At 43.0% G+C, this 25422-nt stretch overlaps 1 protein-coding gene across 1 annotated transcript in view; it reads right to left on the bottom strand.

Moving 5' to 3' along the window:
* TTC17 (tetratricopeptide repeat domain 17) overlaps nucleotides 1-25422 on the bottom strand; it is a 115808-nt gene that overhangs the window by 46093 nt on the left and 44293 nt on the right. The window contains 7 exon segments of the mRNA XM_021009706.2: nucleotides 12065-12251; nucleotides 15781-15950; nucleotides 15953-16004; nucleotides 16166-16243; nucleotides 19232-19397; nucleotides 19552-19667; nucleotides 22526-22672. Of these exon segments, the coding sequence (XP_020865365.1) occupies nucleotides 12065-12251; nucleotides 15781-15950; nucleotides 15953-16004; nucleotides 16166-16243; nucleotides 19232-19397; nucleotides 19552-19667; nucleotides 22526-22672 (916 nt within the window).

The raw sequence follows: 25422 nt of genomic DNA, 5'->3' as shown, positions 1-25422 counted from the left end.
CTGCTACAGGAAACCTTTCCTGAACCCTACAGGTGATAGTACGTCCCTGGCCCCTCACTGGCTTGTAGTTATTGGCTGTCTCTGTGTTGTGCGTATGTGCACAAGCATGTACACATTCTACCCTGACATGAATATAAGCTGTTTGAGGGTAGGGACTTTTGGAAATTTTTGTATTTCCAGTACTTGTCACATAGCAGATGCTTAATAAATGCTGAGTGATTTGAAGCTTATCCTGATCCCCCCCAATTACTAGTACCCCTTCCCTCTCTCCCAGGAAATTACTTTGTGTGAATTTCCCTACGTTTTGTGTTGCCGTTTCTGTGTATATGCTGATAAGGTCCTTGTGGGCATTTTTGTCTTTGTATTCACAGCATCCAGTACAGTGCCTAGGTCATGACAGGCCCTTAATAAGTGCATGTTAAATGTCCTTATATTATGTAAAAGTAAGGCTCCCCCCACCCAAGCAATACTGTTCTTACAGAATGACCAATGAGAAACTGAAGATTAAAGAAAAGTGCTATACCTTTACTATGTTTTTCTTGCCTTAAAATAACAGAAGATGGACATAATATATATCATTCCTCCATCTCTGCTCCTACCTTGAGGATGAAGCATCCCTTCAGGGATCAAAATAACTGCTGCAATACCTAAAGGGGGTCTAGCAATAATAAACATCACCTTCAGCCCTCCTTCCCCCTCCCTTCTTCTCTCATCAATAGCTACAATGACAGTTTGTCCTTTATGATATGGATACAGAAACCACGGTGAGCTCCTGGTGCTGTCTGGGAATGGGGCCCAAAAACACAGAGAAAGACGGCTAAATTTAACTCTCCAGCCCTGTCAGCAGATAGAAGACTCTAAAATGCGACTGGAGATGCCTTTCACTGGGTGCCCTGGTGCTACATATACAGTGGGAAGGTAAGCAGTCCTGCAGCCTGAATTTCAATGAAGGCCTTGAAGTTAACTTGGGTTTCCTTTGCAGAATATGTGTCTATGCATTAGGAACTTCCCCCAAATTATGGATGGGCAAATGAACAAGTACAGATACCTTGAAAGGACTGCACCTTCCTAACTCCTTATCCTCCAGGTGATGGGTGGCCATTTTTAACGGGTGAGGGCTGGAGGGCTGAGTCACCTGATACTAACCTCAAGTTTCAAGGTTCTTTCTCTGTCTTTGACGGACGAGATGTTGATCCCAGTTCCCCCTGGAGTACTGACTCCAAAACAAGGCCAACGTGAGCCAGGTGACACAGGTCCAAGTTAAAGAGAACCAAGTTACTGAAGCTGTTTAGGTTAAATGTTGCTGCTCATGTCCTTCATTTCTGGTGGATCTGCAAAATCCTTCTGATGGGTGATTCTGGCTTAAAAGGCTTCCATGGGACTGGAGTCAGAAAGACCTGAATTCAAATTGCACCTCAGATACCGACGTGATACTGGGCAAGTCACTTAACTGTCCTCAGCCTCAGTTTCCTTACCTGTAAAGTGAGGCCTCTAAGATCACTTCCAGCTCTACCTCTATGATCTTGGGATCCTTTGGGGCCTACTTGCATTAACATGCTCTATTAACGGTGTTTGCTATAGGGCAGCAAAGTGAAGTTGATATTTGTTGAAACTACTGAATCAAAGTAACTTGGGTTACAGTAACAGAAAGATGGCACGTGAATTTTACTTTAGGAACTGGAGGGTCTATTTCTAAAGGCAAGTAGAGTTTTTAAAAAATCAGCACTGTGTTAAAAAATATTCAAGCAGTTTCAGAGATTACTGCCAGTTCTAATGAAACGTTAAACATAGGTCTGACTTTGTTTTAGGACTCAAAGTTATGAGTAAGGAAACCGTGTCTAAGATATCATGGTTGATACTTTTACTGACCTTGTTTATCACTACCTGTCAGCTCTAACCAACAATAAGAAATAACATCCACCTGAATCTTTAGTTTCTTTTCAAAATGTTAGTTTCAAACTGATATTTACCAAGAAGGCTAAGCAATAATCATTTTTTGCAAAACCCATAATTTTGCTTAGCTGCAGGCAGCCTTAGGTGAAAACAAAAGGCAATACTTAGCTGAAGGATCAACGTTAATAGGCATATGAAGAAATGGTACATAGTGTACTGAGTATTAGACAGTGAGAGGATGGAATGGCTGCTGAATTTAAGAGCGCTCTGTGCAACTGTATCACTCCACAGAAAGAGGTCAGCTTGAGGATTCAGAGCAGGAATTAGCACAGGACCATAGGATCAAAGGCCTAAGAGCTGGAGGCCACCTAGTCTAGGCTCTCGTTTTAGAGAAGAGGAAACTGAGTTAGCTTAACCTCTGCTGAGCAACTTGCCCAAGGTCACAGAGGAAAGGAGCAAGGCTGGAATCTGAAGCCAGAGTCGGGATGCTTTTCCTTTGCAGATCACCTGGTCAGATCTCCATTCTAAATGAAGAGAGGTCTGATGACCTGCCCGGGTTCACAAAGGAAGGCAGTGCGATGCGATCAGCCAGGTGGGGCTGGAATGCGGTTGCCCTCTGAATTTCTCATTCTCGTACCACAAACACATGCTGACAAGCAGAAAAGGGTACAAAGGTCAGCAGTGAAGGCTCTCCCTGCACCAACACTGGACCCTTGCTACTCCTCTTGATCATCAATACAGACTTGTTTTATGAACGTGTACAGAAGAATAGCAAGATGTGCTGTTTTTTTACAATGGAGACTGAGGAAGGACATCGTCTTGCGATTTCAAATTTTGTGGGGGTAGAGTGACAAGTAGGCAGAATTAGGATTAACCACTCCAGGAGCCCAGCCAGGGAATCCCTGCAGAAAATAAGTGTGATGATAAGCCCAGGGTGTGAAAGCAGGCTCTGGTGTGCAGCCAACAGCACTTTAAGTATTTCGAGATTTAACGAGGGGATTTTCCATTATTAAAACACTACCAAGGCCTCTGCTGTTAAAGATTCATTCTAGAGAAGTTGGGGGCTTTGTAATAAAATACAGCCAACTACTGATGCTAGCCTTGAAAATTCTAGAAAAACCTTCTCTGAAGTCAGGAGTACCCGAGTTCAAATCTGGCCTCAGACAAAACACTTGACATTTACTAGCTGTGTGATCCTGGGCAAGTCACTTAACCCCAATTGCCTAAAAAGAAAAAAAAAAAGAAAAACCTTATCTGCTTGAGATACAAGCATGCCAGAAACTCCAATGACGAACACACGGTCAAAGGTGAGATGACACTGGGCTTGGGTCATTGGACTGAAGTTGTTTTTCTAGAAGTGTGGACTGGTTTGCTCTGAATTGCAAAAGGCAGCAAGGACTTGAGGGGTGCCGCACAACACAGCCAGAAGCACGACCTCACATCCAAATAACACACGAGGTTCTTTGGCTGCTGGAAACCTGAACTAAGAGATGGGTCTTCTTTTTCCCTTGTAAGGCTTCAGGAGGATGGCAAGGAGCAGATGATGAAATGAAGGACACTTTTCATTAGAGAAAGGAAGTACTTACACATCATCCTTCATAAAGGACTCTAGTTTTGTTCTTTTAACCCTGGAACTATTGTAGTTAATCTAAGATGAGACATGACTGAATTAAAAGTAAAGCAGCAACACTTTCGGAAAACTGGACTTTGGAAAGATATTGCACTTATTCCTCCAACAGGACTGACTTACTGAGAAATGTGTTTAAACTACAGAGCAGGTCACCAAGTCATGGGGAAGGCTCCGTGAAGACAGGCATGGCAGTGGCTGTGCCTGTGATCCTCCACGGCCTTGAGAGGTTATTCCACTGGCAACCTGTGCATCTAAACTTAGCTATCCTTCAAGATGGTGCTTAAGAGAGCAATGTTATCTAATGGGGAGAGAGCTGCCTTGGAACCAGGAAGGTCTGCATTCAGCTCTCACTTCTGACATACTGGCTGTGTGACCTCAGGCAAGTCGTTTCACCTCAATGCTCTGGGCTGGAGGGGGGCCACAGCATGCCCAAGCTTGGCCTGAACCAGATGAAAATGTAGCTCCTGACTTTAATGTGCTGATGTATTAGTTTAAAAAAAAAGAGAGAAAAGAAACACACAAATTTGTGATTTTCTAAGTCAATATGTGGCCTACAGGGATCCTTAAGTGCAGTTAAGTGGCCCCATTTTGATTTGGGCAGGTTTTTTTTTTTTTTTTGCAGTGAGGCAATCTGGGTTAAGTGACTTGCTCAGGGTCACACAGCTAGTAAGTGTTACGTGTCTGAGGCTGGATTTGAACTCAGGTCCTTGACTCCAGTGCAGGTGCTCTATCTACTACACCATCTACCTGGGCCCTTCCCACCCCCTCATCTTGATTTGAATTTGACACCAGTGCTCTGGACCATAAGCTGCAGAGAAGGTACCAACTTGCATTTGTAGAGAGACTTTCCTTGTCTGGAAGTTTCTTATCCCAAGGAACCCACAGGTCAATCCTCTCTCTATGTCTCTCCTTAGCAGTTATGTAAAGGTTCTGGTATCTCTGGATGGATTTTAAAAATCTTAGACAGGTGCCAACAAAATCAATTTCTTAAAATAAAAGATCTCTGTTAAATAACCTTATGGAAAAGTAAACTTGCTCGAAAGGAAGAGGCAGGCTCGAAGCCAGTTTCTGAAATGCAAAACAGCATTTGTGGAAGTTCAGTGTCTTTTTTTTGGGGGGGGGACTAGCGGATGTGATTCCTCTGGTGTAGGGACTCCCAGGGAGAAAACTCCCTCTGTCCACACAGCTGGGTGTTAGCTGCTCTGTAACTGGAGGTCTTAAGAACTGCCTGCAGCACTAGATCATTACAAGCCTCATCCAGTCACCCAGTCAAGAAGGTGGAGGCAAGACCGGAACTGGGGTCTCCACCGTCCCCATTCTGGCTCTCTATCCATAACTCCACGCTGCCCCTTTAGAGTGGCAATGTCTTCAAGGAGAAGAAAAAGGAGAATCACCGAGAAGAAAGGAAATGTGTCTGCAGAGACCGTTCAATTCTTCTGAAAACCAGAGGTGGCTGAGTTAATATTTTGTTCCTAAGAAGCTAAAAGACAGGACAGCCCAGGAGGTAGACCTTATATTAAGCCAAGACATCACAAGGCCAGCTGCTAGGTCCTCAGCATAAAGCCCAATGGTGTGAAGAAAAGCTTGGAGGTGGTCAAGGTTACATTCCAAATTTTGGGGATTGAGTTTCTTAAACTATGCTTTTGATGGGGCCCCTTGAGTCACTTCAGTGTTTGCATGTACACTAGATGGCCACAGAGGTACTTTCCACCTCTCCTCTTGACCTATGAACCCTGTGGTTTCACTCTAACCCATCATGTGGAACGTACTGAGGGAAGACCTATGTTAAACAAATGTTTCTCTCCTCTTGCCACATCTTCACAATGAGGATGAACACCCTCTGAGTATTGCTTCATGACATTTTTATGACAATGATTTAGAAATACCTTGTCCAAGTTAGAAGAGGAATTCCTAATGAGAGCTCCACACTGGCTTGTGTGACTCTGCCTAAATGACCTCCCGGAATCTCAGTTTCTTCACCTACAAAATGGGGCTTTCTCTCACTCTGCTGTACTTGATATGAGTTGTTTGTGAAGGAAATAACTGAGAAAGCACTTTGAGCTCTTGGCCCAAAAAAGCTGCCACAGAAATCCAGGCTATGGTAGGTACTGGGTACAAGCACGTTCTAGGAGTTTGGTCCCTAATTAGACCGCCTGAGTTGTGTTTCAGCGACTGGCTGAAGGACCTTCATTGTGTCGTCTTGTTCTAGTGCACTGATGAAATGCTCTGGTGATTTTCTTGTAAAGTGATACTGGCTGGAGCAACAACATATAGGCCTCTGCCTTGCAGACCCCCTCCGGTTTGGTACAGTCGGAGTTGGGGGCACTGAGATAGAAACTCAATGCACCAAACCCCCAGAGCTAGCAGAAAAGGGAGGTGGGCATGCTGGTGGCATGCTAATAGTCATGAAATCATTTTTAAAGGAAGCACTAGGATTAATTTTTTAAAAGGCAAACATCTACCTTTATTATGAAGAATCTGGCAAACAAAAACCTTTGATTGTAGGTAGTGTGTGTTAGGCAGTCCACAAGGGGGCACTAGAAGCCAGGAAATTTGTTTTTTTCCCCAAAATTTGGATCATTTGCACAAATGCTTTAAGCTGCAAGCGCTTTTGGAGATACAGAAACAAGGGCGAAGAACACACAGACTAAAATAATAGGACAGAAGGCAATGAAACAAGTTATAGAAAGAGAAAAGATTTATGTAAACAATAAATTTGAATATGGAAACACTGCGCTATGAGAATACATTTTGATGAAATGCAGACAGGGTAAACAAATCACCTGTATACTAGATTGGAAAAAAGCACATGCACATGACTGGAACATATTTGTACAATTCAGCAATGAAAGTTCGGATGGATACATTAGACTGAAACCCACACATTGTGTAGTGGCATCAGAACATCCAATATCCTGGCACCGTAAGCTCTACAGTAGGTCAGTTGAGGACAAAGTACAACATTCACCCACTAAGAGAACAGCTCTGGCGCATGAGAAACAAAGGGCCATGTGGCTCAGTGGGCGAGAAGCCTGGGCCTCAGGAGCTGCAGTGTCTAATGCTAGGCTTCTGCGTGGCAAACCTGTGAATCAAGAGGCAAACCCTTCCCTTAAGCCAGCACAAATTCACCGACACAGCTAAGGTCAAAAGATGAGAAGGGGGAGGTGGAGAATCCACATAAGGCATATCTGCTTGCTGTGTAAATGCTTACCAAAACATGCCACTTCATAAGACTATGGCAACTTAAAAGGAGAAATGAGTATGGCCTTTGAACCACAGGCAAGACAGGTTTGATTAACTCAAGAAGAAAAGTTTAGGTCCCTTTCATCGCTAATGCTCTATGGAGAGGTAGGAATTAGGGGCTAGCTGGTAAGCCATCCAGGGTTGCCCAGATTGACTGACATTAGTAAACTTCCCAAAAGTTAAATTAAAAGTTACATTTTTCAAAACGGAAACATAAAACACTCAACTGAATGACTGTGTTGTGTGACTATTGTCGTGGCAGAACTACAGGGCGACTCTTTTAAACAATGCCTGGTAACAGAACTCCTTTAAACCTGTCCTGCATTTTCTAAGGTAACAAAAACTGTAAAGTGCTTAGAAAATGAAGCAACAACATGCAAATGCTGCAAACACGATGGAATACCATGGAACGCCACAGACAGCTTTTGCCATGGTTGGGTCAAGCTGAAGGATCTAATGAAAATGTCAAATCATGCTGGATAATGTGCCATGAGGAAAATATCTGTATCGATATTATTACTGACTTGTGTATGACTGCTTTTGTCACCTCTAGATCTCTATCCAGGCCCTTAGCTCAGTTCTTGCTGACTCTCAATCCTCATACTTACTTCTAACCCTCCAACGACCCACTATTTCACTGGTGTGGGTAAGGCCCTTCACTGATGCGGATGACAATCCCTCTACACCTTAGATGGTCTTCATGAGTTGCTGTGGCCCAAAACATTCACCTGGTGGTCACTCTCCTAGTGATGAGCCTCCAGACTTGGCTAGGCTGGTCCTTGTAGGAGAGAAACCTAGACTATTCATAGACCCTTGCTTAATACTTCCAGCCTGGTGAACCTTTCCTGGGCTGTACCCAATTAGCAGAGCCTTATGGTAGAGCAAAATTTTCATGCTTACATTGTCATTTCTAGATCATTAGAAAAGTAGGTTACTAGTTTTTTTCCTTGATTTTTTTTTTGGGTAACAAGTTGTCTATCTTCCCTCCCTCCCAGAATTTTAAAGTAAGACATCTTGGGCCCTGAAATGCAGCTTTTAAGAGCAGATGCCTTAGTTCATTTAAAAAAAGGGGAGGGAGGGGTCAACAAGTAGGAAATGTGCTAATATTTTTGTTGATTTGTTTTAAGGGTTCATATATCCTATCCATTACCTAATTTGGGAAACAAATAAAAGGTACCACATTCCACTGAAATTTTCTGGTCTAAGTTTGTGAATGACACCAGCTCGTTTCCACATACATGTGTGATGAAACTGCAACAGAAAGACTTCATCAAATGAACACAACCAATACGCCTTTCCCAATCACCAAACTGAAATGCTTATCAAAGACAAAGGGAATAAAGCCTCACTTCTGCCAAAACAAAACAATCCAAAATGGCTCTTTCACATTATTCTTCCTAGGATCCTTGAATTTAAAGCAGTGATTGGGCTATAAAAACTATTTACACAAGAGAGATTTATCTGGTCTCTGATTAAGGCTGAGCGAGAGATGAAAACAAACATAATTAGACTGTATAGTGTAAACACACAATGGAGCCGGACAACGGCACTGCTCTCCAAAAATGTTGAACCTGTAAAATAGTTTCAGGAAAAGTCATAAAAGAAAATAATTTTGCATTGATTTGGGCAGATTTATGTAAGTAATCTGAATCGCTGCTAATTCTTTCATGACATTTTGAGGTAATTTATTTGCATGCTGAATGAATTAATTGTAAAAGCTATTTATGGAGGCTAACTATATAGACAGGACAATATCCATTTCCCTGTGTACTGGCAAAATCTGTAAAAGTAATTGATGTGTGAAATCAATAAACTACACAAACATTTCAATTTCTACTGCCTCTCTATTAAAATGCTAAACTTACACTCTCTCAGATGGTATATGATATTTGTTTTAAAAAGAGCTCCAATAAGTGTATGTGGGTTATTATAAATATTTAAGACAACAGTTTGGAAGACTAACAGTGATCATTCAGAATTAATAAGTGGTCAGAAAAACAATTCAAAAATGGGTTTCCAGATTCATTTTATTTTTTGGGTCTTAAAATGCTAATTCGACTGCATGTAACATAAAAATAATCTTAGACCCAGCATATATACATACACTTAGTAGAAAAAACTTCTGCTTTTCTATGATGAAGGCGTGGCTGTGGACTCTGTGGTGAAATTTTTTTCCAGCTCTCCTCTAATGATGATCAGAGCTAAGAAGTTATGTGCGTGCGTATGTGTGCTGGTTTGGATCTGGAATTTCAGTGATGCAGGGAACCAGTGGTAAAGCAACTCCCTCCTTTCTAGTGCTGAGTACAGTGCTTGGCCCCCAGTAGGTGCTTAATAAATGTATGTCAGCTTGACTGATTCAGACTGGCATCTGTTGTGCAACTTTTAGAGTCCTGAGAGGGCTGCCTGGGCCCTGAGATTCAGGGTCACACAGGGAAGATGTGTCAGAAGCAGGAACTGACCTACATCTTGCTAACCCTGAGGTCAGCATCTGCAAGCAAACATGGCAAGTTACTAAATCTTCCAATTAGGCCAAAAAACAAACAACCCCCAAAGAAAAAGGAAACAGCCCAGCTAGGTAGCCAGAAGACAAATACAAACGCCTGATTTTCAGCATTAAATGACAGTGCTGAAATGCTCCCTTCCTGAATCTATCTTGTTAGTGAGGTTTTTCTCTATCACTTTGGATGGCTCAGCCTCTAAGGGAGCAGACACAAAGACCTGAGTGGACCAGGCACAGAAAGAACGGGCATTCATTCATATGTCAACTATAGGCACCTGGTGTCTTTAAGGCTATTTCACTCTCTTGCCTGTTCAAAGAGCAAGGTCAGTGGAGTGACTGAGAAAGGGCAAACATTCAGTCAAAGAGAAATCATGTTTCCCGTCAACAACGACAGTCATTCCCAACCCTTGAGAAGGCCAGGGTGGAGGGCCCTGAAATGCTGGTAGTGGCAGAGTCTGGCAGCTTTCCCAAGGGTACAGTGAAACAGGATGCCCAGGGCCTGTGTTCTAGTCTCAGCTCTGCCACTGACCAATGGTGTGACCCTTAAACTTTCTGGGCCTCAGTTTCTTTAAATGTGAAAGAGGGATGCTCATCCTTGCCCTATGTCCCAGGGCTGCTGCAAAGATAGATTTACAGCATAACATCTGTGAGTCTTGGGAAAACTGTAAAGAGCCAAATGAACACGTGGCATTATCATCATGATCACCGCAAGATTTTAGGCCTGCCAATACTGAGACTTCTCTTTGATGAGCTCAATAAAAGCCTGGCTTCAAAATTCACACAAAATTCACCAATGCACTTCATAAAAGGTCCAAGAAACTACCATCCTCATCAAGGGATTTGTTGCCACAATGCAAAAGTAGCATCATTTGGAAAGGGATGTGGTTTTTGGACAGTCCTCCTCCTCCTCTCGTCGCACTTACTACCGGGACTGCTCCAACCTAATGCTGATGTCGAGGGCTTGGGGACTGAATATAGACCTGAGTTGCAATCACTTCCTATGCAATGTTTCTTGTACTAGGCAAGTAGAGACTTCACAATATCCTTCAGGGAAAAGTATAAGACCAAAGTATTTCCTTTCTTGACATATGAGATGAGAACTATTAAGATAAAATTTCAAACAACTGAAATACTAAGGCAAAAGCATTCCAATCTCTTCTGAAGGGAGACAACTTTTAGAAAGAGGAGTCACTTGACACACCCATGGCAGGCCCTTCTTTCCAATCACAGAATGATGCCGGCAAGAGAAAACAAGCTGCCAGCTGGTACAGAAAGGAAGGGCCATTCCATAAGCAGCTCAGGGGGAGACAGTGAATGACTGTCCACAAGGCTGTTCTTAGGCATCTGAGAAATTTTAAGAGGCCAGGTTGTATCTTTTAGGATCCTAAAATATCCCACGTTTTGGCACCTTTAAATTCCTGAGTCTTCTGCTTTCTTTGGATGCTCAAAAAATACAGCAATATTTTAAAACTCAGATAGACAGTTCTCACTTAACACATTTGAGTCATGCAGATTTGACTCCCTGCAGGCCCTTCTGGCTCTGGCTCAGGCTCTGGCTCCAGCTGCAGCCAGGGGTCCTCCAAACCAGGCACAGAAGCATAGCAGGGCCACATGGAGCCCCAAGAGAGGAGGGAGAGGTCTGTGGAAAGGTCCGCTCAGCATTAAGCGAGAACCGGCTGCACTACTGGACTGCAGTCTATAAACAACCTGAGGAGTACTGCATAGTAGAAAAGCATGTGGATGGAAGTCAGAAGATTTGGGTTCTACTTCTGATTCTGCCACTAATTTAGGGTGAGATCATAGGCAAATCACTTAACTTTTCTGAGACTCAGTCTCCTTATATGTCAAATGAGAGCTGGCCAGGATGCTATCTAAGATGTCTTCCAGTTCTACAATTCTAGGATTTCTTTCCATAGCAGGGATTCTTCATGCTTCGAGTACCACCACCTTCCATGCATCCAAGTAATTACACAAAGTTCTTAGTCACTAATATGACATTCAGTTCGGCTTCTAACCAAGTCTCTTCACCAGCTGTCTATTTCTTTTGCACTCAGATACCCACATACATTTTCAAAATTTAAACTGTGAAAGGCCTCAAAAATAAACAAAGACCAACTGGGCTAGTGAATCTAAACAAGAAAAAAGTAGTGGTAAATCCATCATTGTAGGATCATATATCTGTCTCTAAAGTTGGCTACAAATAGCTCTGTGCTCACGAATCTGAGCCTGCTTCAAGCGTACAAGGAAACTGGCTGCTTGATGTTCTTAAGAGGGTCCCCTCAATCATGATTTTTACAGAATGAAGATTAAAGCAAGAAATGATTCTTTCTCAGTGTGGAAGCATAAAAGAGACTCTGATGAATGAACTCGCACTAGAGCTCTCCTCTTTATAGGCATGAGTTCAAGTTTGGCTGTCTAAGGCACGCTGGGCTTTCTCCCTGTCCTTATACACACACCTCCTGTTATTGGACAGAGGAAACACTCTCTCATCACAATTTAGGACTTGAAAAGATGAAATGGCAGCTCTTGGCCTCATCCTTTAAAGGGCAGCTTTTAGGGTTTGCTAAGCACTTCACTGTTCCAGGTGGAAGACCCGGGCTCAAGCCTCACCCTCTAGTTTTGCTGCATGGTGAGAAACTCTAAGTAGCAAACTCTCCATAATTGTCATAATTATGGTCATCATGAAGAGCAGGGAACTCTCAGGAGAAACCCCCCCCAGCCTGTCCATCCCAGCAAGGCTGGCAGGCAGGCCAGCCGGCCTCAGCTCGCCTCCCGGCCAGTGCTTGGCAGCTGCTTACCACTGCACGCAGATGGGGGGGTGGCATACAGAAACGGGTAAAACTGCATGCAGCGGACCAGTTTCAAGCTGCCCTCACACTCCAGGCACCTGGTCGTCACATTCAGCGCCTGCCGAAAGGCTTGAATCGCCCCACTGATGTTCTTCAGAGCAAGGTAGGCATTTCCTAGGCTCAGAAAGGTCAGGGGCTGAAAAGAAAGAAAAAAACCCAAAGTAAGTAAGGTAGGGAGTTCCTTTTTCCTTTGAGTCCTAAAACATCTGCTGGGCCTCTTTCCCCTGGAGTACACAGGTGTCCCAAGAAAGTTTGGAATCAGTGGCCATTTCACTGGCACTACCTGTTGCTAAATGCAGGATGGCAGGGGATACCTTACTGCTGAGGAGCAGCCAACAATCTTCATTTGTGAGCCATTCACCTTTAAAAAAAAATCCATACCTAATGTTGTTGTGATTAAGTGGGTAAATCACCTTTTAAAGGATGGCTTCAGAGAATGTTTCTATTTAGTCCTCATAATACACAGCCCCACACAAGGCATTATGCACAAACTATTTCAAGAGATTCTTCTTTTTCCTCCTAGCTTTGCCTGTGGAATGAGAGGCTGGGGGACAGGAAGGGAGGAAAAATGAGGTAGAAGGCCATATAAAATCCACTGGGTGCTCCCATTACTGTATACAAGATTATGGCATGATTAAAAACTTCCTCATTTGAAAGAAGCACAATTAAATTTTAACCTGTTTCATTACTTCATTGCCCTTTGCTCACTCTCCTCTTCCTCCAACAGTAATTCAGTTAATTGGGACAGAAGTGTAATGTGAAAATAGAATTTGTGCCATCATCGATCCAGTTTTATGGCAATAAATCGACATTTAACACACTGGTATTAACTCACAGGAAACGTCTCAGTGTAACAAAGCAAAGGACAGCAAAACTCTCCCAACTTTAGCTCATGCTGTGAGCACTGTTCTCTTTGGATCACAGTTTAAGTATTATTTAGTGGCTTAAATCCCAACCCACAATTAAGCATGACACTTGGATTTCCAAAGTATCTTCAGAGTTGCATAAAGATACTAAGTGCTGCAATTAACACTTAGCCAGAATAATGACCATGCTAATGGGCTGGGGCAGCCAATTACTTCATTAAATGGGAATTAGCATTCACGGATTGCCTTTGCCTTATTATGTTAAGATGCTATTCCATTTGGAGAAAAAAATATTGCCTCCCAACTCCTCTGGAGAGTCCCAGTGACGTGACCTTCCAAAAGTATTCATTCATGCACAATGGAGGCGCTCAAGGGGCTGCTCCAAGCACTGGTGGTCAGTTTCTGACCTAGAAATGAGGCTGCACACTTCCCTTCACTTCAATGACTTGAGATAGTTTTCATTTTCAAAACAGCCTTCTCAATGATTATTCACCCTGTCTCATTTGCCATATTGTTTTGATTACTCAATTTACTGGCAAACTCTACAGGACAAGAGGCAAAAATATTGGTCCCAAGAGGCTATGTGGGAACTCAGTCTGGTTAGCAGAGGCAGCAGCTACATTCTGTGTGTTCAATGTTTTACACCCCACACTTTTCCCTGACATTTCCCTAGGTTAACACCCCACAGAACTGTCAAAGCAAACACAATAAAGTTTCGTTATTAAACTTCACCTACATCTCTAATCATTGTTCGCAGCAACTCTTCTCCCCTACTCCTCCTAAAAGAAAATCCTCTCCTTCAGTCACTGTAGATGGAATCCAAAACTCCTAGGACTGACACAATGCTAGACTACTGGAGGGCACGATGAATTCAGGTTGAAGGAGACCTTCTTTATTTACTGTGAAGTAAATGGAACTTCTGGAGGCCCTTTGGATTCACAAGAGTTCTGGAGAAAGAAGAGCACTATGAACCCTGGGAAGAATCCAGAATCCAGAATGATGACTTAGCTCTCCTGGACCCAAGGGCAGAGGACAGACTAATCAGACATTAGCTGAGTCAGGCTTCAGTCAAATGAGAGAAATGCAATGTCAACAGAAAGCCACAATGGTATCTTTGGGATCCATAAAAGAAAAAAAAAAAGACCCTGTTTTTCCAAGGGAATCTAAGGAACTAAGCAGAAAGATGACCTCGGTCTAGGCTGGAAGTCAGGTGAGTTAGCAAAAGTGGCCAGCAAACTCCAAAGTCCGGGCCAAAGAAGAGCCCAGTGCCTAGAAATAGGGGAAAGCCTGGAAGAGACAGATGAATGCTTAAATCTGCACCAAGCCAAGTTAACAAGCGTAAGGCTGTGCAGTAATCTACCTCATCTGTGAAGTGCTTAGATCCTGAAATTCCCTTGCACAGCAGTAAAAATGGTCTGCACCCTTGAACCGACTTGACATGCACTATAGTAGAGTAGGGAGAGGGCCCCAGTGAAGAAGAGACTGGACAGACAGCGAATCTCACGGGTAAAATCTCTAGAGGAGAATACATTGATTCTCCTTCTGTCACATTCCTCTTCCTCCTAACCCCCAGGGAGGGTAAAATCAACTTAGACAATTGACTCAAGAAGCAGCCTCAAAAATCCACTAGAGGGGGGAAGTGGCTCTCTTTACTACATCTTCTCTCGCTTGTTCCTTCTTAATTTCTTTGGGCAATTTGATTTGCAGCAGGAAGTAGGAGTCCAGAATTTTTTAAAATTTGCAATTGAGCAAACTTGTACATTACAGAAGGGGAAAAAACTCTTCCTGTACTAACTGACTTCTCCTTAACAAAAAAAAAAATTGGAATCCAAGGATGTGGAGCTGGGAGAAGCCTTCGAGATGTTTCAGTCCAAACAGACCCATTTTAGAGATGAAGACTGAGGCCTGAAGCCAAGAAGTGACCTGCCTACAAAGGCAGTATGGAAATGCCAGCCCTCTAACTTCAAATGGACTGTTCTTTAAACCATGCCATGATGTCTCTTGCCATCTTTTATGCATCTTTGAGGGCATCACTCCTACACATTGAGACCTTAGCTACTTTATCAGTTTAAGTGCACACTCACTTGTCAAATACAAGAAATGGTTTAACATTTCAGGGGCTGCAGGTTGGAGAATAAGGGCCACAAATGATTAAAGACTTCTTCATCTTTTCCTGGGCAGCTAGGTGGCACAGGTGATAGAATGCTGGGCTTGGGGTCAGGAAGACCTGAGTTCAAATCCTGCCTCAGACATTTATTGGGGGACTCTGGGCAAGTCACTTAACCCTGCTTGCCTCAGCTTCCTCATCCGTAGAGGAGCTGGAGAAGGAAATGGCAAACCACTCCAGCATCTTGGCCAAAAAAACTCCCCCAAACCAAAAAACCAAAACCCAAATGGGGTCATGAAGAGTGAGACACAAATGAAATGACTCACCAATGACAACATCTTTTCTTTTTGGCCAAGCTTGGCTCCAAACCAAGCTTGAAAACGAGTCCTGGTATTAAGCAGAATGACACAGTGTCTCATGTGGAAAGGAGCCCCAGCTGATGCAGACTGCAGCTCTGAGAGGTGGCAGTACTCTGTTGTGTTACCCTCACTTAAGCCTATCTTTAAAAAACTGCACCGACATAATCTCCATTCATTTTATAAAGGAAACAAATGACCATGCACGAATGCACACAAACATGTTTTGTCTGATCCATGTAGCTTCTGCAAATCAGAGGCACCGCCCAGGAAAATGCACCAGTGGGTTAAGTCAGTAAACATGCTGTGAAGTTCCCAAGAAACAGAAAGCCTCACCTCAGAGCTATTGATTGCCAAAGCCTGGAGGAGCAGCTTGCTAGCTTCATGGTGAAGGCCATAGTGCATCAAGAGGTTAGCTAGGTTCACAAGAGGAATGTCTTGGTGCTGAGGGGGAGCCGAATCCAAAGCTCTCTGCAAGCAGGCGATGGCAAACGTGCTGTTCCCAGGGCTCGCCAGTAGAGTCCAGCTTCATTGAACATGAACCACAGAGGCTCATTTGGCTAAGGAAAAAACCAAACACAGGGCCCAGAGATTCCTGTCAGTGGAGGCACACTCGCCATGGTCCAGACTGGATTTTATTAAGTTCAACTTTTGGCTTTTGGTTGGCATTCCCAAGGCTCTGAGTTTCAGGTTCCCAAGTAAAAAGGTAATCTTTACTCACCTTATTGATGGCGTGAAATAAGAGAGTTCCTATTTCTTCCTCTGTGATAGTATAGTTATTAATACGGGAAAGCAAAATCTGAAAAGCACAAAGCTGACACTTAAAACAACAAGGAATAAACTTTAAAAGGTCTTTTGGAGATAAAAATGAAGCATACTGCCATATTGACAGAGGACCATTGACTGAGAGCACGAAGGGACAGACCTCAGGCCAGCTAGTCCAACTTGGTCATCTTGGGAATGAATAAACTGAGATCCAGAGTGATTACATGTAGTGTCATGCATGGGGTTTGAAGCCAATCCCTCTGATTCCAGAGTCAGCATTCTTTCTACTATACCACGCTGCCTGCCTCTCGAAGGCAGGGTCTTTTGAAACAGGTGTCTCAGAAACAGGTGAGAGGCAGCAGGACATAATGGAAAGGCCACTGAACCAGAAATCCAGAGACATGAGTTCAAGTTCCACTTCAGACACATACCAGACGGCTGAACATGGGCTGTCATTTAACTTCTCTGGGCCTCAGTTTACTCACCTATAAAATGGCGATAATACTTGAACCACTTTCCTTGAATTGTGAAGAAAGTGTTTTGTAAATCTTAAAAGTACTATATACATACGAGTTATCAATGTTGGACTGGTGGAATGGTAAGGAACCCTGGATTTAGAATCTAAGGGGCCAACTTCAAGTCATGGCTCTCTCTACTCCCTTGGTGACCATGAGCTCCAAAGGCCCCTCTGTCTCTACATCCAATGCTCTCGCTGTAACATGAATATACTAGTAGGAGCACGCCACTGACACGTAAGCATGGATGCCAACGGCAATATGTTGATTAAAAAATGACTGTTTTTAGGGGCTCTTCTGATAAGAAATTATCAAACTGTAGAGCAATATGAATGGAAAGAAGAAAAACAACAAAACAACTGAAAATGAATATTAAGCATGGCCCCAGAGAAAAGATATGAGAAGATACTCCTCCCTCCCCACCTTCTTTACACAATTGTGGGACTATGGGTGTGAAATGCTACTGATGGCAACAGACTTTTTGATGTGTTTGCCAGTATTGCCGGAATCTTTCCTCTTCCTTAAAAAAAATTTTTGGGAGGGGCAGCTAGGTGGTGCAGTGGATAAAACTCCAGCCTTGGAGTCAGGAGGACCTGAGTTCAGATCCGGCCTCAGACACTTGACACTTACTAGCTGTGTGACCCTGGGCAAGTCACTTAACCCTGACTGCTTCACCAAAACAGAAAAAAAAATTTTGGGGGGGGTGAGTAATGGCTCCATGGGAAGGTGAGGGAGAAAGGATAAATTGAGAAATGTAGGTGATGTAAAAACAAAACTTTATCAGTAAAACTTATCAAAAAAAGAAATCATTAAGCTGATTGTGCATCTCTGTTTTTGCTGGACTCACAAAATTTTACTGCTGGAAGGGATTCAATGGTTATCTAGTCCTATCCTATAATAAATCCAATCTTTCCTGGTTCTCCAGGCCTTGCTTGATAGACCCCCAGTGAGGGAGAGCCCAATGGCTCCTGAGGCTGCCATTCCTTTGTTAGACCACTTTCACTGGGCGGTATGTCCTGATAGCAAGACAAAGTCCATTTTTTGTTATTTCTACCCTCACTCTTCCTGGTTTTGCCCTCTGAAGAATAAGTCAAATCCTCTTTCACATGAATGTCCTTCAAATACTTCAATACAAAGACAACTCTAACGTTCCCTGAGTCTTATCTTCTCCAGGCTAAATGTCCCCAGTTCCTTGACCTAATCCCCACGTAACACAGAGTAAGCTTCTTCATGGTCCTGGCTGTCTTCCTATGGATACTCTTCAGATGAACCGACCTCCTTCCTACAGTGGTTGGGATCGAACACGACACTCCAGGGCAGAGCATGAAGGGACTATTACCCCCTTATTCCCGGAAGCTAATGAAGTATGAATTCCCCACCTTACCTTTATATTCTTTTTCTTTGCAGCCTTTTCTTTTAATGCAGCATAAAATAGCATCAACTTTTTGGGGCCACATCACATCAATGACTCATACTGAGTTTGCAACAATTCCAGGACTTTTTCCGACAACTGCTATCTAACCAAATTTCCCAAACTGTGAACTTGCAAAGTTGATTTTTTGAATGTGAGTCTAAGACTTGATTTCATCTTTGATGCATTTCAATGCTCTAGACTGTGGTAATCTTTTTGGATCCTGACTCTGCTAGCTTTTCCAGGTATGTGTTATCTGCAACACCGAAAGGTATCCTATCTATGCCTTTATCCACAGATGGCCTGGAAGTCAAGAAATGATTGAGATATTTTATATAAAACTGCATTCAATACTTGATATGATAAAAATGGGGCCCTTTCTGGATATGAATCGGAGCCCTACAGTCTCACAGTCATACTTCTCATTAACATGCATCTGTGATCAATCCCACTTCCTAGCTATCATTTCTTTGTTCTGCATCACCCTGAGTACTCATATCCTTAGTTTGCATTACATCAATTTTCCACTGCTTCTCTGCTGCTATGTAACTAGTATTAAGTTGTTTTTATGTGGGTGACTGGGCCGCACCATACTGCTATCTAGCTAGCCTTGGCCACTGCCTCATTTCCACCCCTTGGCACCCAGCAGAGTCCTGTGTGCGCAGGACTCTCTCTACACACACCAGCATTAATATTTTTTACACCATACGCTACCCATATGCTACTTTTCTTACTTCAGGTAAACCCACAGACATTAATTATATCATTTAGAGAAACCTGTCCTTCCATCATTTCCCAACCATTTCCCCAGACCTGGGACCTGATGGTTCAAAAGGCTGGGGAAACAGAGACAGACATCTTGGTCCTGATGTTGGGGTCAAAGGGAAGGAGCTTGGGAACCAAGCTACAGCTTCAGGAACAGCCCTTGGGCCCATGGGCATTTGTGGAATCTGGGTATTTTCTCTTCTTTCCTTGAGTCCCAGGGTTTTGACCCCCTGCTTCAGCATTTGGTCCTAGCCATCGCTCTGCTGAAGAAGACGGTAAAGAAAGGCCAGTCAGAACAAAAGCGGCTATTGTCAGATGAAGCCTGCCTTACCTGTCGTGCGTAGTCATCTGGCATCTTGAATTTCAGATCCAGATGACTGTCTAGTTCTTTGAATTCAAGGTACGGAGTCCGGCTGCTCCGGAGGCCAATGGCAGAGGAGCAGTCTGGGGAATGGGCCTCTCCTCCCAAAAGGCCCATATCCAGCTCTGTGTGAGTTCTGCCACAAGAAAAAGGAACAAGGTTTAGATCTCTAGAAGAACAAATGTTTCTCTTCTTAAGTGTAGGTTGGCAATCTCAATGAAATCGCCTGCTTGTGGTCAGGTTACTAACCATGCAGAATCAAGAGCTTTGCTCAGTCTCTCATCACTTGCCTGAGTCCTCGGTTTTCTGGAGGTAAGAAATATGTTGGCAGTTCATCACCAGGAGGGACTGCGGGGTAACTTTCTGCACAGTCTGTTCTTTTGGGCCACAGAATATGCTGCTTGTCCTAATAAAGGAAGTTTCCCATCAGTTCATTCTAATAAACTCTCTCGTTAACCTCCTCAAGTGAACTGATAAAGTAACAAAAATAGACTAAGAGAAAAGACTACTTTTTGTAGAACAATATCGATGCCAGCGTGTCACACTCTTAGCTCAGTTCTGAGCTGATAGGCATCGTCTGAGCAAAGGCACTGTCAATCAAATGGGTAAAGGGCACCAAGCACTTGGCAGATTTCAAAGCGTTCCATAAATACATGACGGCTAGCCTCATTACTATTTCCTATGCCATGAAAGGTCCATGGGGAGCAAGGGGAGGGGAGGAATGAACACACAGATTTTCTGACCGAATCATTTTTATGTTTCCGTGTCTATGGTAATAGAACAAATTCAAGTTCTACAACCCTCGCCACAAACTTTTAGAAGCTTGAAGGATGCAGAGCTAAGCAATGGGCGCCAAGGTCACTGGCATGGTGACCAATGATGCTCAGGGCTCTTTGTGTAGGACTTATCCACTCACTCTTTTATGATACTTTCTCCTTAGCCGTGGTAATACCGCTCCCTTTGGCTCTTCCTTCCATCTGACCCCTGCTGGTCTTTGCTTGTTCATTTTCCTCTTTCTGTTCCCATGTGTGGACGTCCCCTAAGGTTCTGCCTTCAGCCCCTGTACACAATTGCTCTAATTGCATCCACTGCCATGGCTTCAGTGGAAGCATCTGTACCTCTGTGCACCCAGTTCCCAGGGCTGACGATGGACCAGCAAAGAAACCTTCTGAACTCCAGGTCCACTGTTCTAAGTCTGCCAGATGTCTCTGCCTGGATGTCCTGCTGATAACTCAAACTCAACGTGTCCAAATGGAAATGTTTATCTCTTTGCCCCAAACACACATGCTCCACCCCCATTTTCCTGCGTCTGTTGATGATAATATCCTCCTCTTGGTCACTGAGACTAAGGCAGGACACAACACTTGGACTGCTGTAAATAGCCCCATAAATGGTCTCTCTGACTCTAGACTCTCCCTTTTCCAAACCATACTTTACACATCTGCCAGTTCTGACAATATCAGCCTCCTTCCCAAAGATCTTCTGTGGCTCTACAGAACCTTGTTGGCCCAGTACTTGAGTAATTTGGCTTCAATCAACCTCAGTAACCTTAGCCCACATTGCCCTCCTTTAAAAACTCTACATGCAGGCCAAAGTGGACCACTGATTCCTGCCATCATCCTGCAGTTCCCTCTGCCTCTCCTTTCTTCTGTCTCTGGTCTCCCTATTTTGCCCAGACTGGAAGCACAAGTGCCACTAATAGGCCCAGTACCACTCTGAATAGCCAAGAACTTTGGCCTGCTCCATTTCCAACTTGGGTTCCTTGGCCTTTCCTTAAGCAACCTGGATGGTAGTCCCATCACCTCCCTCCCACTATTCCTGGGGGCTCATAATACATATTAATGTTGTACTTACTGTGGACACCCAATCGGCTTAGCCTGCTACAGCTTAGAAGTCCTGAGCTCGAGATCTGCCATCCTCAGCTTCCCCTAAAGTGTGGCACCAGCCCCAACTGTTGGGTTCCTTTTCCATGTTCCATATGTTTGCACAGGCTGCCTTCCTAAAACACCCCTTGCTCCTCCCCAGTGCCAGGAACACATTCCCCTTAATATCTCTGACTTAAAAACCTTTCTCTTGCTAGGCTCTCTACTGTTGGTGTACCTGTGAATTGGTCCAACCATTCTGGAAAGCAACTTGAAATTATGTTCCACAAAGTGACTGAAACAGACATACCCTTTGAACTCAAAGATATCATCACTGCTAGGCATATCTCCCAAGGAGGTAGAAGACAGAAAGGTCCCATATGTGCCAAAATATTAACTACAGCACATTTTGGAACAGCAAAGAACTTAAAATAAAATAGAGATCCATCAGCTAGGGACTGTAGTACACAAATGTCAAAGAATCCTGCACTGTTAAAAACAACAAATATGAAGAATTGATAGAAGCAATGGAAAAAGTAGGCAGAACCAGGAAAACCTGGTAAATGACGATTAAAAAGAATTCTGGATAATCATGACCAAGATGAGCCAAGAAAGGTAAGAAAATGTCCTGTCTCCCCTCTCTGCAGAGGTGGGGGATTCTGGGCGAGGTCTGTCATTGAGACTATCAGACAGGAATGCGTCTTGACTTGGTTAGGCCAAATGGCTTCCCCTCCCCAAACCCAACCACAACCAAACCGCAAGACTCTGCCTCCCCTGGGAAGGGGAGCGGGAAGGGATATGTTCACAGCCAAAGGTGATGCAAAAACCATCAATGACACTAAGAGAAAAAATGAGAAAGAAATACACCTCTTTTGCAACAGGTGGGAGGGAGATCACTGCACAGAATAGTGCACCTATATTGTCAGACATGGTTGATATGTTAGTTGATTTTGTTAAGCTGGGTTTTTTTTTTTATCTCTTTTAATCTTTGTTATAAGAGATGGCTCATCGTGTACATGGGGGAAGAATATATTTAGAAACGGGAAATCTGATATAAAAATCAAAAGGCATCAATTTTAAAAAATCCTCTTCCTTCCAGAACCAGAAGTACAAACTCTTCTATAAAAAGTAAGTGGTTCATCTCTCCTTCATCATATTTCTCCTATCACTTTCTCTGGGCCTCTGCTTTGCCATATTGGGTAAATACGGCATCATGGTTATTTATACATTAGACTTATTTCACCTGTCCTCCACCAAGACTCTAATCCAAAGTGATTGCGGGTTTTTTTTAAATTTTATTTGGCTAGCAGAAGACTCTGAAGGTGTGTGTTTTATTGAATTGTATTGGATGTCGGTAGTTAAATAATGCTGCTTTCAGAAAAGAGGTTTGCTCTGTACTTACCTTATATGCATCTGATTCCATGCCCCAAACCCAGAGAACAGAATGGGGCACAGGGGAAGACTTAGAGGAATGGCTGAGATCACTCTGATTTTCACGAAGATCTAAATTCACAGACATCATACTGGAAGTTGATGAATCTTCGCCAAACTGGAGAATAAAAATAAGAGGTGAAATCAAAACAAAAGAAGGGTTATGAAAAGACAGCAACACTAACTTACTGTTTGGAGAGCTATGAATTGGTCCAAACCTTCTGGAAAACAATGTGGAATTATGTTAAGAAAGTGACTAAAATGTCCGTACCTTTTGACTCAAGAGATTCTACTACAACACAAATACTTAAAGAAAAGTCCTCCATATACTCAAGTATCTACAGCACGCTTTACAGCAGCAGCAAAGGTCTGGAAATAAACTAGATACCCACTGATTGAGGAATGACCGGACTAAAGAGGCTATAAAAATGGATCACATACAGCAACAGAATAAATGTAATAAAATACTACTGTGCTAGAAGAAACAATGCATATGAAAAATGTAGAAAAGCACAGGAGATTTATATGAGCTGATGAAAAATGAAGTGAGCTGGGAAAACAATATATACAACGACTGCTATGTAAAAGGAAAAAACAAACAAAATAATTGAAATGGAATAGTGTGAAGCTGCAAGATCAAATTTTGCCCCAAAGATGAACTATGAGAAGGCATCTTCCAGAAGGATCTGGAACCTGGTACATAATAGTTTTCCAATGTATTAGTTGGTTTTATTGAGCCGTTTCCCCACTCCTGCCTTTTTCATTTTTATATTAAGGGATGTCTCTATGGCAAGGTGAAATAAAAAATAAAGATATCAATAAAAATGTATTTAAAAAATCCACACAGGCATATGCATCTTTACATAGGCGGAGAGATTTTCACAGGCCATGACTAAGGTTTAAAAATGACCACTGAAGTGGGTAAATATGAAAATTCTGTAAGAAATCAGATTCCACAAATATGGTTCTTAGATATATCTATCTAAAAGGGAATGAATGGTGCATACTGCTTCCTTTGGGATATTCCTTAGGAATGATGCACAGAAAACAAGTATGGATAAATCCTAATTATAGTCAGTTTCCAATCGGCCTTGCCAAAGGGTAAGAGAAAAACAGGGTACAGCTGTCCTTCTCTTCTGCTTCTTTTCTATGACTAAGCTTCATCACATTCAGTCTCTGGCTAAATAGGAGACTTGGTCAATTACGGAAACACGGGTGGATGATGGCTTGCCAAGAATATCAGACTGAGGTTAGACAAGGTTGTTTTTATGATCTCTTCCCTATCTTGAGAGCCCAGGATTTAATTCCCCAATTTCACCTTCGTTTTCACGCCTTGGCGAAGCTGGGATCTCATCAGTGTGTCTGCTCTATAGGTACAAACTGCAACCTAGCCACACCTTCTCATCCTGTGTGACTCTTATCCCTATACTCCCAGAAATAGTCAACACGGAGTCCCCTAAACGCTAAGCTCCTTCCCAGACTGTTAAGAGTGACACTATGTGGATGCCATCAGAGCACCAGGGCTCTTCCTCAGGTATCTCCCCCTCTCTCTCTCTTTAAGACAAACACACCTCCTCTTCCAGTGTCACATCCTTCTGGGCAATGTAATGCTGTCCACTGTGAGCTTTTCTTTAGCTGTCCAGGAGACCCTTTGCTTTAATGCTTTCTGCCCCATTCTGCACTGACAGCCCAGACTGATGGGCAAATATCAAAGGATACATGCCATGTAGACTATCTACCTGAACTTTAATTCTTCAAAGACTGCTGTTATTCACAGCCATAAACCCTCACTAGAAGAATACTCCTTCAAAAGATGAGCTTTTGTTTCATGGAGAAGCTGGGGATCATTAAAAGCAATCTAAAATGTCCTCAAGGCAATACAGCCTCCTCTCCTTCACCAGTGCCTAAAAGGACCCAACTCACTGTCATGGGCAGCATGTAGGACTGTTGCACGGTTTGCTATCCAATTGGATACTGTAGTCTAAACAACAGGCATTCTTCATCCACTTGGTTTTTCTGTGTGCATAGCTAAGCTAAACTTTTTTGAATGATTATGGATCTCACTTAGGAGGCCATGAAATATTTCAGAGTCTAATACAGTCAGCACAATTTTATTCACAAACAAGAATATCCAGAGGGCCTCACTGTCTACAAGGGATCCTTGTTCCATTCAGCCTCTATGATGGCCATCCTCCATGAAAGTGGCAAACACTTATGTTTCCCTTTCTTAATATTAATACCCAGGGGATCAAAGTGATCTCTTTTTTACTTTCTGACATTTCTGAGACATGACGCTGGAGGAGAGCCTCTGAGACAATGTCCTGATCTTCTGAATGAAATGCTTTTTTATAGTCAATAACAGGTGGGATTGCTCACCTTTCAATCAATGGGTGATGATACAGGTGTGATCTGATAGAGACTGACTTGTCAAAGACTACCTATACTCTTCTCACACTTTCACCAAGCACACTGTCCATGTCTATGGAGATGGGATTGTTGGTATGCAAGTATCTTCGCCCTATCCTCCCTCATCTTTTTTCATAATAATAAGACTTAAGATATTTTCCAAACCTTTGAATTCTCTTTTCATTCATGCTCACAATTAGAGCTTCCAGTGCAGAACCCCTGGGTACACTCGGTCTAGCCCAACTACTCCTTTCGTTTTTTCCTCCTAAGTGCAATTTCCACTTGCTTATGTAACACACACACTGTGAAGTTAAGAGTCTAAATATCGCAGATCCACTGCCAGTGAAGGAAAAAAGAATTCACTATAGAAATCTTTGCAGATCTTTTCCATTCTTCTTGTTCTTTTTAATTCTAGCCTTAAAAGCGTGTTCAGGATGATTTCCTAATTGTGTCTCTCACCAA

Source organism: Phascolarctos cinereus, unplaced genomic scaffold (assembly GCF_003287225.1).
Source record: "Phascolarctos cinereus isolate Bilbo 61053 unplaced genomic scaffold, phaCin_HiC Scaffold_9;HRSCAF=440, whole genome shotgun sequence".
NCBI lineage: Eukaryota > Metazoa > Chordata > Mammalia > Diprotodontia > Phascolarctidae > Phascolarctos > Phascolarctos cinereus.
This window is presented reverse-complemented; position numbering and strand designations above follow the sequence as displayed.